Source organism: Chelonia mydas, chromosome 7 (assembly GCF_015237465.2).
Source record: "Chelonia mydas isolate rCheMyd1 chromosome 7, rCheMyd1.pri.v2, whole genome shotgun sequence".
NCBI classification, from domain to species: domain Eukaryota; kingdom Metazoa; phylum Chordata; order Testudines; family Cheloniidae; genus Chelonia; species Chelonia mydas.
In genome coordinates, this window is record NC_057853.1 from 66,246,116 (window position 1) to 66,259,584 (window position 13,469).

Below are 13,469 nucleotides of genomic sequence, written 5' to 3' on the forward strand. Positions count from 1 at the left end.
TAATTCACCCACTTTGCACATACCTTGTATTTCTTTTCTTCCTGTGTTGCTCCTGCTTCAGCAAAGCACTCTCAACATGTACCTAAATCCCCAATCCCATAAGGAATTTTGCAGTGTGAATAATGTGAAATTGGAAGTGAATTAAGCTAAATTGAATTAGGCCATGTTAGGCCTGAATGAGTGTCCACACAGGGGTTTAATGCAGTTTAACTAATCCACTTTAAATACACACCTTTTGTTAAATCAGACTAACTTTCTGGAGTGTCCCTGCATAGACATGCTCACTATTGTAAATACAGATGAGGGATTCTCTGCCTGAACTATGGAGTTAAAGATGAAAGGAGTGGCTCATTCAGAGAGTTAAATCACTCCAGTGCTTAATCTTCCCCAGGATTTACTGTTTCATTTCCAAGTAAGAGAAACTTGGCTTTTACTCACTGTTTATCAGGATGATGGAGCGACTTTACTCACTGGTGGGATGCCTGGATGTACTTGGGTTGACTGATTTGGTGCACATCTGTGGAAAGATCTTTGCTGTTAGCCAGTTGTTGTGTGGAGACGGCTTTAAAAAAAAAAGCTGTGTGTTCAACTGCACATTCTGCTTTTGGAAAAATCTTTGCAGGAACTTTTGTGCTGAAGAAAATAAGCAGCATTGAAAAGGGGGGAAACAAATCTCCTTACTCTTTCGCTGATGATGATATGGCTTCATGAGGTTCAGTAATTGCTTAACGAGGTGACCTATGCAATGGGATTGGTTGCTTGTGTTTTTTAGAATGTGCAAGAACATCTTCTGGAGACCTTCTGTTTTGCACCTCTAATTTAGAGGGTCTCTACCAGTGTGAGATGTTTGTCTTGCAATAGATTACAGATCACCGGTCTGGTAGCAACATCAGTGTCACCAGGAGCCAGGTCATGTTGAAGTTGGTAGTTTTGAAAGACAAGATTTTTCACCTGTTAATAGTCCTTGGCAGGTTAGAAACAACTAGGGATGGGCAATTCCCTGAATTATTTGTTTTAATGTGCACCTCTTGTTTACACCCTGCAGAATCTGTTTGTAGAGGATAGTAGTGAGCCATTCTTTCTGAGTTGGGTGCAAATATGGGTTCTATACCTGCAAGAATATTCCCTTCCCCAGACTCTCCCCTCTCTGCCATTCCTTCCCTTCTATGCACGAAGGCCACAGATCTCTTCTGAGGGCTGAGAATCCTAGTCCCTCTCCCTTCTGTGGTATTTCAGAGAGGGGGTTGGATTTTCAGTGCTTGTTAGGTGCCTAAATGCCTTTGAGGAGCTGTGTCTAGGTGACCACTTTGGGACTTGGAAAGGGAGAAGGGAATGTTTTCCTCACTGTTCCTAGCCTAGGTCCCACATTGGACAGTAAAGTGTGTGTGTGTCTGTGGGTCTATAAAATTCAGTGGCACCTTGGGGAAAGAGATTTGGGGCAGAAGAGGATGGTCAGTGCCAACATAGAACTACAGTAAGAAATATGCAAAATCTTAAAGCCTTCCAATTGTGCTAGGCAGCAAAATTAAAGTAGCAACATCAAGGAGTGAAAACCATTAATATGCTTCCTCCAGCTATTTTGAGTGCTCCATTTTTGATATGGTGGGGTGAACTACTGAAATGATTAAACAAAGCAAATATCCACCCAGTTTCCAAAGGAATGTGTTTGATCTCTTTGAGTGCTAACGAACTGGCATGACTTGCTTCACTCTAGATGCAGTTTGGAACATTTTACAGATTCTAAATATTTAAAAATATACTGAGATACTCTTACCAAATCACTTTAAAAAAAATCTAGCAATCCCTTTCTGTTTGTGTTGACATTGAAGAAAGATGGACAATCAGCAATAGCAAACTAAAGTCTGGGTCAGACCCGGGGGAGAAATGGGCCTACATCACTGTGGGCTTATAGACTATGGGGCGGGGGGGGCGCGTTTCCGGTGCTTTGGAAGGTATCTCGTAGTCAGAGGATGAAGTACTGCTTCCCTAATCAGCTGGTGGTAGCTTTTCATGCCTGCTCCCTTTTCTAAATCAGTCTAACTCCCTGAGGGCTAGATTCTGATCCCCTTAGGCTGAATGCTGCTGTCCACCAAGAGTAGCCCTGTGGAAGTCAATGGACTGTTTGGGGCACAAGCTACTATTCAGTTTGGGTAAGCACTGCAGTCTGGTCCTGAGTGTCTCTTTTCCCAACTATTCCCCCAGTATCCAACATCAAGCAGTTTATTGGGTGAGTTGCTGCTTCCTCCTCCTCCGCTCCAATCTCCTAACCATCAAGGAGAAGACTCTCTTCTCTGGCAGGACGGAAAGTCAGTCAGCGGGTAAAGAACTTTAAAGGGGCTGTGGCTCTCCCTCGGTAGCTTGCTTCATGGATCAGTCAGGGCAAAGAAGGGGTCCGTGTTCAGATGGAGTGATTCACAGTGGTGTGGGCAAACAGTTTGCTGGTAAATCTAAGCATGTGCTGAAGGGTGAGAGGATGAACGGGGGGGGGGGGGGGAGTCTTAAAGAGAGAATACGATTGAGTCAAGCTCAAGATCTTGTTCTTTACCACCAACGTGCTCGATGGCCAGGGCTCAGCATATTAAAAATGGTCTAAGATGGACCTAAAGGTCTGAGATGGAGTGTGGTCAACAACTTGGCTTCTTGGCCACAATGGAATCTACCATAAGGGTAAAGCTCATCTGTTCATAAATCTCTATTTGTGAGGTTTCCAAACTGTCATTTCTTTTTTTCTATTTATAACTTCTTAACATAAGAATCCCTTTATCTGCACTATTATAGTTTAGTTTGACATTACCTACATACAGAGGTGCAATGTATTATTCAATTTAGCTATTTTCTCCTTTTGTCTGTTGTCCAGATAGTTACAGCTGACAGTTAGATATTTAAGAAAAACCCCAAGGAAGGAGTGGGAATAACACTCTAAAACAGCAGTTCTCAAACTTTAGCAACCCAAGGACCCCCATTTTGATTTTAAAGTTTTCATGGACCCACAGGCCCTGCCCCCACTCCACCTCTTCCACCTAGGCCCCACCCTTGCCCCATTCTTCCCACCCCTGCTCCATCCCTGCCCCTCCTCTTCCCCACCTCTTTCTGCCCCCTTTCCCTAGCGCCCCCAGTTCCCACTCCTCCCTCCCTTGCAGCACCTCCTGCATGCCGCTGAACAGCTGTTCAACTGAGTTGAGCAGCAGGGCCCGTGGACCCCCTGGAGTGCCCTAACAGACCCCGGGGGGTTCATGGACCCCAGTTTGAGAAACGCTGCCCTAAAAGACCCCTCCACCTCCAGTTACTTGTAGGCCTGTTGTACACCCAAAACAGGCCACCTGGACCCATAGATAGGAGTCTGTCTTTATATTACCTGATACAGAGGATGGAAGTATAGGTGGCTGGTTTAACAGTCCTAGGGAATCAAGTTACTTGCAGTGACTTGCCCATAATTTAAAAAAAAAAAAAAATCCAGCTAAAATAGTCAGACTCACAAGAAACATAGAAACGTTGCTACCCATGAGTTCTACACTGCAGGCAAAGCTACTGAACTCAGCAGGTGTTCTGTCTGATCCTAAGGACTGCAGGAGCAGGCTCTATGGGTGCCAACAGATCTGTAGCAGCACTTAAGGAAGAAGGGTCTTCTAACGTTGACTAGCTGGCTAATCTTGGAAGGAAGGTGGCAGCTTCCATGCAACAATACTGTAGGGTGTCAGACCTTGCTGTCATAGGACAGTTTAACTTTACAGTAAATCAAAAGCTACTCCAAACTATGGGTTTGATTTCCCTTGCTTGTGTCCACACACGAGCCCCAACTATAACTGAGCTACCAGGAGTATAAATAGCACTATAGCCACAGTAGCATGGGTAGTGGCAGCAGAAGTAAGGCTGAACTGTGCCGAAAAATCAACCTGCCTGAAACCAGTGGGTATGTACTTGGCACGGCTCAGTCATGTCTAGACTTAGGCACCCAGCCTCTCTTGAGAGTCAGTGGGAGTTGGGTGCCTAACTTGCCCTCATGACTTAGGAAATTTCCCAGCTGTATAACGGTGAAAATTGCCCTGCACTTGTGTAAGCTAGGTCTACAGCAGGATTTTGCACCAGTGCATCTAGAATCCCACTGTAGACAAGGCCTTGCTCGACCAAGCAGGGAAGTAAGTCCCCACCCATTTCTCTCCTGCCTTGCTTGGCCTTCCATGTCAGGTACGGCATGCAGCCCCACTCTCCTGAGACTCCCCACTGTGAGCAAATGGGCTCCAGCCACTTACTCACTAGCTAGAGTTGCTGGTCAAGTGTGAGAGAATATGTAAACTTGAAAGGCCACTGCAACATTTACTATTTAATAGTATGAACATAGACATAGAGCGGGGCCCCACTGTTCTAGGCACTGTACAAACACAGAACAAAGAGGTGGTTCCTGACCCAAAGAGTTCACAATCTACATACCTTCATCAGCCCGTGCTCATCCTGAGAACAAAAGGAGAGTTAAAGGAGCATTTGTAATTCTCTGACTCTCTTGCTGCTTTCCCAGGCCTGATCCTGGGGCAGAGCAGTTACATGCTATCCTGTACTCTAAGGTGAGCCACAGGGCTTAGCCTAGCTCTGGGCAGTGACTGACATCCTCAAGACAGGCCACCCTTCACTGTTGCCTAGGGGGAGAAAAAACAACATTTTAAAAAGTTACCCAGAAATGTCTGTATCGTTGTTACTCACTTTAGAAAGTGACTCTCCATTCCAGAGCTCTGAAGTACCTTATAGGTACTTGACATTGTCACTGCCCTATAGCACCCCTTGCTGGCCAAGTGTAGCACTGTAAGTGCTCCCTGCCTCAGTTTCTGCTTCTGTCATCAATATGCTCAATGAGGCTTTACAGAGCAAGCAATGCCCCTTCTGAAGGGGCTAGTTTACTAACCAAAGGCCCAATGGATATACAAGTAAACCTTCACCCCAGCATCTTACATAAGAGACAGTTAGTCTTAATTTATCCATTCCCAACTGCATATAGCCCTCCCCTCTAGGATTCTCTCTGCTCAGGTCTCTTCCCTGGAGTTAGACCTCTTGGCAGAACCTGGGGAGTTTGCTTCCCCTGAGCCAGGGAGCTGCAGAGCTCCATCAACTGCAGCTCTTCTCTGGGACAGCTTGCAGTTCCTGACAGGACTTCCTGACACAGACTGGGAATTCCCTGCTCCCAGAGCACCCCTTTTGGGTTCTTGGTGTTGATGAGTTCTTCTGGGAGCTCCTCTCCCCAAGAGTATCCTGTCTCTAGAGCTATGTGCTTTGAGGAGTTTCTGGGAGCTTTCTATCTCTAAGATGCATTTCCGTTGAGCCTTGATAACCCTTTATTAGACTCATTAGCTAATTAGCTGCCAACCAGCCCGCTAAGGATTTAATTTCCTCCAGGTGGGTGTGAGTTGGCTTGTTTCCCCTTAAAGGAGCCTGTCATAGAGAGATTGGTCCCTGACTCCCCTGAAAGGGCCAGCCTCCATGAGAGGTATCTTTTCCCAGATATCATTCTCATTCCATGAGCCCCCCATTTCCTTTCCTCCTCCTTGCTTCTCTGAAATTCAGTAGTTCTTGCTAGTGTTGCAACCACCCAAACTCCCATTCCTTGGAAGCATCTTGAGAAATACACAACTGATTTATGTTCTAAAGGGGAAAAATAATAAAGCCATCTTCAGACTGAGGCACATAGTTGTGGGTAATAAATCATGCTTCATTTCATGGTTTTTCATAGATTCCATGGCCAGAAGGGATCATTGTGATCATCTAGTCTGACAGGCCACAGAACTTCTCCAAAATAATTCCTAGAGCACGTTGGCTAGTGGGAAACCATAATCAATAAAAACAAGCTCAGGGCTACTCGGCACAGACTGTAGCTGGGTTTTGGAGTGTCTCATCATTCAAATGGCTTTTTCGGTGTTTATTTTTATTTTAAACTTTATGTTGGGGAAGTATGAAATGCTCAAGGGTCTGATTTTCAAAATTTCACCGTGAACGTTTTCAGATGACAGGCTGAAAGATAATGATTTTAGTCTCACTGCTTCCTTGAAAGGATCTATTCCTTATAGCCGTAATATAAACAGCATAATGGAGAGTCCTTCTCATTAGTCGTACTTTCTGAATAGTCGCTGGTGACTGAGAGTAATCAATGAACCCCTGAAGGTCCTCTTAAAATGGCCACATCCAAAATGTAACATATGTTATCCATAACTTTTTTGGAGTAGCAGAGTGTATTTTTCCCCTAAACTGCTCTGTGCCAGTGAGAGGACTTCTCCATTAGGTTAAATGGTGCAGTGTTGTGCAGCATCTTACAAGCTATGCAAGCTAGTTCTATACAGTACCTTGTAAAAGGTACTTGGTGCTCCTCATGACAGCATGTGCCACAAAAGAAAGAACTATATTCGGTGTTTTTGATTTCAGATTCCATCCAAGCCTCACCTTCCGCAAAGTTTAGAGGGTGGTGGAATTAAAATCAGTATTAAACTGGAGTGGAAAGGATAGATTTTAGGATGCTCGTACAGGATTGACAGGATCCGGGGACAGCATGGATGTGAGTGGCTGGAAAAGATGAGCGAGAGGGGAGTTGAAAATGACAGTGAAGTTGTGAGCTTGGGTGACCGGGAACATAGGAGAATTGTCAATATATTGGTGGAATGGGGGGAGAGTGGGAGGGAAAATGTGGAGTTTGGTTTAGCCATGTTAATTTGAATTAGTAGCAGAATATCCAGCAGAGATACTAAGAGATGTAGGACCGAGTGGAGGACTGGAGAGATGATAACAAACCATGTGAGCAAGTGAAATCACCCAAAGTAGTGTAGAGAAAATATTGGGTTTAGGATAGATCCCTAAAGGATGCTGACAGAAAGCAGGAGAGAGGAGGAGGGGCATCCAGTGGAGATAGTGAAGGAGCCATGATAGCACAGAATCATGGAAACTTAGGGAGGAAAGCATCCAAGAGGAGTGTCATAAATATAAAGGGAAGGGTAACAACCTTCCTGTATACAGTATTATAAAATGCCTCCTGGCCAGAGGCACAATATCCTTTTACTTGTAAAGGGTTAAGAAGCTCAGGTAACCTGGCTGGCACCTGACCAAAAGGACCAATAAGGGGACAAGATACTTTCAAATCTGGGGGGTGGGGGAAGAAGGCTTTTGTCTGTCTGTTCTGTGTGCTTGCCTGAGACAGATCAAGAAAGCAAACAATCCAACTCTATTAGAATTAGTAAGTACTAGCAAGGAAATTCATTAGTTTACTTTTGTTTTCGCTTGTGATTTTCTTTGTGCTGAGAGGAAAGTGTATTCCTGGTTTTCTTTTTGTAACTTTAAAGTTTTTGCCCAGAGGGAAATCCTTTGTGTTTTAAATTTGATTGCCCTGTGAGATTAGCTTCCCTTCTAATTTTACAGAGGTGCTTCTTTTACCTTTTTTCTTTTCTTTTAAGAGCCTGACTGATTTCTTTATTGTCCTAAGACCCAGGGGTTTGGGTCTGTGATTACTTTGTAACCAATTGGTTAGGATATTATTCTCTAGCCTCCCCAGGAAAGGGGGTGTAAGGGCTTGGGGGGATATTTTGGGGGCATAGGAACTCCAAGTGGTCCTTTCCCTGATTCTTTGTTAAATCACTTGGTGGTGGCAGCTTATCCTCCAGGGGTCTTTCATGCGGGTCCCCACATCTGTAACCTAGAGTTCAGAGTGGGGAGGGAATCCTGACCAGGAGTGAGGAAGAAGCCAAGTTGATAGGCAAATCATGGGAATGAGAACAGAGAAGAGATTCATCCAGAAGGTGGTAATGGGTGATTCCATGGCAGTTTAGTGGAAAGGGCAGAAACTATATTTTAGGGCATCCCCAGGGGAGAGTCAGAAGAGAGGAATTCAAAGCCAGTGCAGTAGTCTGTAGTCAAATATTTTGGAGGTAAAGGGGAGATTGGTTGGGGAGACAGGTGGGCCCGAGGGAGGACTTCAACATTCTGTTTCTGAGGATTGGAGAAAGAATAGCATTGCTATAAGATAGGGACTACAGAGGCCAGAAGCTTTTAACTTAGACTGATCATCTTGCCTTTATGAATGCATTTTATGGCTTAGTTGGAAATACCATTGTGGTCTGAGAATGTTGTCATCTGTTTAAGAATGTTCCTAATTCTTTTCCCAGGTCACCTGCATTATAGAAACTAGAGACAAAATCCACACGGCGCAACTCAGAAATGCGCTCCTGGAACGCTACCCGACAATGATGTGGACAGAACGGTGATGAGCAAAGTACAATGGAAAGTGCTGAGGTTCTTTAACCAACACATTACAGAAAGCTAAACTTGAGGCACTAATAACAAAATATGCATAAATCTTTCCAAACGGAACAGTTAGCAAATAGCTACAGGATCAATTGATATATTTATTTGCGCACAATCAAGTGACTGTCCTTTGAAATAAAGTAAAACTTGAAGCACTAGATTAGCTCAGGAAAGCTTGATAGCCTCTGCTTGTATTGGAATTCATTACTAAGTTATCTAGTGGCTGTTTGGAATTTGACTGGTGTGTAGAATCCTGTGGTGTTCAATAAGTACATAGTAAGAGGACATTTTTCTTTAGTTCCTAATACAGCTCTCTCCTCACTCTTCAGATTTTGATGCCCACTGCTTTAGTAAGTAATGCATCCTCCTTCTGCTGGCTTTTTACATATTACTACTCTGCTCATTTTATGTTTCCAAGCCAGAGGCATCACTTCATCTGCAGAGTCTGCCTTGGCAGTTGTACAGGTGAATTTATGTCTGCATAAAATACCTTCACTTTCATGGGAGGGGGGCAAAGGCTAATGACACACATTAAAGAGACTTTGTTGAAAGGGAAAACCCCAGTTTGCATGTTCCCTATGGGAAGATGATCATGTTTATATGGATGTGGCTCCTAAAAATGTTGCAATTATAAAAGGCTGCCTTAATGTGATTAGAGCGTGGGTGTATCAAACAGGAACAAAGGGCTTCTTCTATCCTTTGGAAACTTACTACAACAAACAATATATAAAATGTTTCTCTCTAAGGAGAGTATATTCCCCCTCCACAACCTCTGCACTTGAATTTTGTGATTAGAAATCAAATGATCATCATAATCTGCTCAAAACAGAATCTGTCCATCTCATGTGACAGATTAAGTATAACATTAAGAGTTACTAAGTAGCTGTCTTATATATAAGCAAAGGCAGCTCCAGGAGAAGAGGAAGCATAAGTCTTAAGCAAATCACTAATGCAATTAAGAAGGAACGCATTGAACTGAATGTCCCTGATTACCAATTGTTACATAACCATCACCAGAGAGCTATTAATAAATTAGCACCATCAGATGAGGAGAGACTTTAGTTAGAGAAAGCTGGAGTCCATTACTGAGCTTAAGTATTCCAGTTGCCTCTATAGTTGGATGAGTTTCAAGTCAAGTTGAACTATAATGAATCATTCCATTGGTTAAAATTAAACAGAATTAACCCATTATTCCAATGTGGGCACATTTGCCTCCAGATGCTCTAGTTAGGGCTTAAATATGTAAAATTTTGTGTTTATGTGCCATTTTAGGGCCTAATCCAAAGCGCCCTGAAGTAACTGGGCATTCCCCAATGCAGGATTTGGATACCCTATTTAGATGCCCAGGATTTATACACTATAAGTCCAATTTTGTTTGTAGGGGTTGAAGAAGAAGGGAGTAATAGAAACCCTGTAATGACCATATACATTTCTATATTACAATTAAAATATGGATCACCTGAGCTGAAATTTTTATCCCCCTCTAGTTGTTTGAAGAGCATTGTGCTTCCCCAGAGACTTACCTCACATAGTGTTATGCATGTAAAATTCTGTGCTGTCTTTCTAAGAGGCGCAGCACAGAACTCACAGCCTGTGGGGAGAAGGCTCTGGTGACTTACAGCTACCGCTGCCCCCCTCATGATTGTGGACTGGTCTGTGAGCTGGAAACTGACAGCATAATTGACAGCTTTGGGACTTGTGTAAGTTACAGCAGCCTAACCAGGGATGTCCTATGGACTACAGCTCTGCCCAGAATCTCTACAATGCTGTGCCCCCGTCCCAGACATACCCCTCCCACCTCCAGCCCTGCCCCCCTGTAAGCGCTCTATTCTAGGGCTGGTGAGGTGGTCCTTGGAGAGCAGACATAGAGTTGTTTCTGCAGTGTCTGTGCTGGGGGAATACAGGACTTTTAGGGCTCCCTTATGTTGCTCTGACTCTTTTATCCAGTCTAAAAGAGTGGGACTAGGGGTGAGGATCTCACCCCTGGAGTTTCACGTGAAAGTTCAGTGTTTTGTTGTTGTTCTAGAACCATATTTATTTGCAAATGAAAACTAAAGATTACTGACATACCCCAGAGTGTTCCTGTCTCTCTTTGCTGGCTGTAGAAATACGTACATGGCAACAGAGTGCTTACACACTTGAATTTATTATCCTGTAAATCACAAACTATCAGCTACAGCTCCTTTTCCCTGGTCACAAGACTTCAAACCATTTAAAGAGACAGACATTAGGCCAGCTTTTTTCCTTGGAGGTGCCCCCACATGACTTCTATTGGAAGCTGAGGAGCTTGTCCACGTCTAGAATTTGGGTTGTTGGATGTAAACATAAATAAGAGCCTAACTTCCCCTCAGAGAATCTGGCAAAACTCCTCTTGATTTCAGTGGAAGTTGCACGTATATAGCCGAGCAGAGATTTGACCCTACAGCCAAAATTTTCAGTAGCATCCACTGATTGTGTGTGTCTGAATGCTTGGATGGCCAACCTGAGACACCATGGGCCTGATTTTCAGGGGTGCTGAGCACCCCTGACTCCAGTGGAAGTCAACAGGCACTGCAGACACTCAGCCTTCCAGAAGAAGGCTGAGCGTAGAATAAAATTGTCTAAGTGTTGTCTGCAAGTGTCTACAAGTTATTGAATGTAGGTTGCACATAATAACATAGGTGTGGTTTTATCTTGTTTTGGCTATGAATAATTGTTAACATAGAATGTTTCTCACAGTTTTTCTATCCTGGTAGTTTTTCTTATCTGTTAATGTAATGGTTACCAGAGTTGATTTCCATGCTACTACAGTGCTTTTTCACTGCAAGTCAGTTGGCTTTTAAAACTAAGATGAAATATGTACATAGGTAAAAGTCATTCTGAATACTTAAATCAATGTATGCAACAGGAGAGGATAATAAACTTTTTCTGTGCAACCAGTGATTTTTTGTATTATGAAATACAATGGGATTGTCAATGCAATGTCTAACATATATTAAATTCTCATTTAAAGGAGTATATTTAGTATGCATTGTTTTAAGTATCCTACGAGAACTTTGGTTAAAACATTAAAATTTGTTAGTTCAACAAATTGTGAAAACAAGCAAACATTCCATCAGAGTACATGGCACCTCAGTAGTGAAAGATTATTCACCCTCTGATGTGCTGTTAGTACTAGAACAATTTGTTAGTTCCAAACTCACCTTGGATCAGGAATTCAAGGCTGGTTTTATTCAGTTGTCTTCAATGGGTGACAGGAAATTTGCTTCATCTACCTAAAGCCCCATTGCAGAAGCCTTGGAGTAAACTATGGTAGGGATGGAACATCTAAACCCGTCCCAGACAGAGAGCTGGGGCAGGGCTGCTTCTCAGGCCTATGGAATGGACATAGGGGACTCTTCTGCCATTTGCACAGAGTGATTGGGCCACTGGATCTGGGTAAATGGAGAGCTTGTGGCCTCACCTGCAGTGCCACCCTCCATGTGGACTTAGGTGGGATTAGCACAAAGACCCCATTTAGAGCACACTGGAGATGCAGGATATGCTTTGCCAGTAGCAGGGCCACTGCACCACTCAGCAACCTTCTGAAGATAAATGCAGCAGAGGGCCTACGCTGGCTGTCCTCACCTGAGTGAATTTTGTCACATGATAACTAGTATCTGTACATGTTCTTAAAAAAGCCAAAACAACAAGGAGTCCTTGTGGCAGAGACTAACAAATTTATTTGGGCATAAGCATTTGTGGGCTAGAACCCACTTCATCAGATGCATGGAGTGGAAAATACAGTAGCAGGTATAAATACACAGCACATGAAACAATGGGAGTTGCCAGGTAGTTAACTTTAAAAGATTCCAAGTTTAATAGTGAATGGCTCTAAACTCCAGTAGGTCCACTCCTGACCAAGCCTATCTTTCAGGAGTAGTCTTCTCTTGGCACAGGATAGGACAGACTCTCATTGACTTTGATGGACATTGCTTGTATCCTATGGAAGAAGACTCTGGGCCCTGGTTAAACCATTTAGAAGTAAGTGCTACTCCCAGCTTTCACCCCAAGCAGCTAAACCAAAGGTTTCTGGACCTTCTTGTTGGCAACATAGCCTTCAAAATCAAACCTGATTGCTGGATTTGAAAGTTTGTGTTGGCAACTTTTCTTTGAAACTGCAGCTTATTAATGGCCCTCTTACCACCACCACCATGCCTCAAAGTGCTCTTTGCCAGGCAAACCAAAATGGTGGCTGGCCTCTCCTCCCCAAATATTCCTCCTGCGCACACACACAGCTTGTTGGACAGGGAGTGGTGGAATCTTCCCCTCAGATTCCTGGTCTTCAGAGGTCTAGGGTATGGGGAGTAAGTGTCTCCAGGTACATGGGGTAAGATTTTAACTCCTGTCCTCCAGAGGGGATCACAAGTGTTAAACTCACCAGTAGCCATAGAATCATAGAATATCAGGGTTGGAAGGGACCTCAGGAGGTCATCTAGTCCAATCTCCTGCTCAAAGCAGGACCAATCCCCAATTTTTGCCCCAATCCCTAAATGGCCCCTTCAAGGATTGAACTCACAACCCTGGGTTTAGCAGGCCAATGCTCAAAACACTGAGCTATCCCTCCCCTCAGTCTTGATTTAAGTGTAACCTGGATCAAAAATTTTAGTAATTTAAGATCTTGTCAGTGAAATGAGCAAATCTGGATCACTTAATTAAAATAAACATGCAGTTCCTCAGCATTCCACGTCTGCACTTCAAGAGATAATTTCATTGGCTCCTTTCCAGACCCCATCACCTGTGTTTTTACATTGATGACATGCAGGAGGAAACAATATTCTCGCTCGCCATCTGAACAAGGGTAACTCATTGACATGAATGAGAGTGCCATTGGGCATCAAGGCAAGTACCCTTTCATGTTTATAGAAGGCTAGTCCTGGGTGGGGAGAGAGCAAGGGGAGCTGTGTACAAAGACCTAGGCTGTCTAGCCTTCCTAGCAGTGCTTTGGATCTCAAATTTGTCTGAAAGGGCGTTCTGCCTGCCTACAAAGACTTTTTGTTTCTTGAAAAGGGACTTAATCGCTCCTTCCAACAGTTAACCACCAAAGAAGCCCACTTCTGGTTTACATAAACAGTTCACTTTCCTATACTAATGGCATTGTGCCTCCTTGAATGGCTTTCTTGCTGTCTAGGCTATTCCCTTTTAAAAAACCTCTTTTAAAATGAGCTTTGAGAATAAAGCAG

General features: G+C 43.6%; 1 protein-coding gene across 2 annotated transcripts in view; it reads left to right on the forward strand.

Annotated features, from left to right (window-relative positions):
* Positions 1-11,211, forward strand: part of LOC119566860 (L-threonine dehydratase catabolic TdcB-like) — a 90,634-nt gene extending 79,423 nt beyond the window's left edge. For both annotated transcript variants that reach the window (XM_043551298.1, XM_037905657.2), the window contains one exon: positions 8,130-11,211. In XM_043551298.1, coding sequence (XP_043407233.1) covers positions 8,130-8,228 — 99 coding nt within the window. In that variant the 3' untranslated portion in view covers positions 8,229-11,211. The remainder of the gene's footprint in view (positions 1-8,129) is intronic.
* The last annotated feature ends 2,258 nt before the right edge of the window (positions 11,212-13,469 follow it).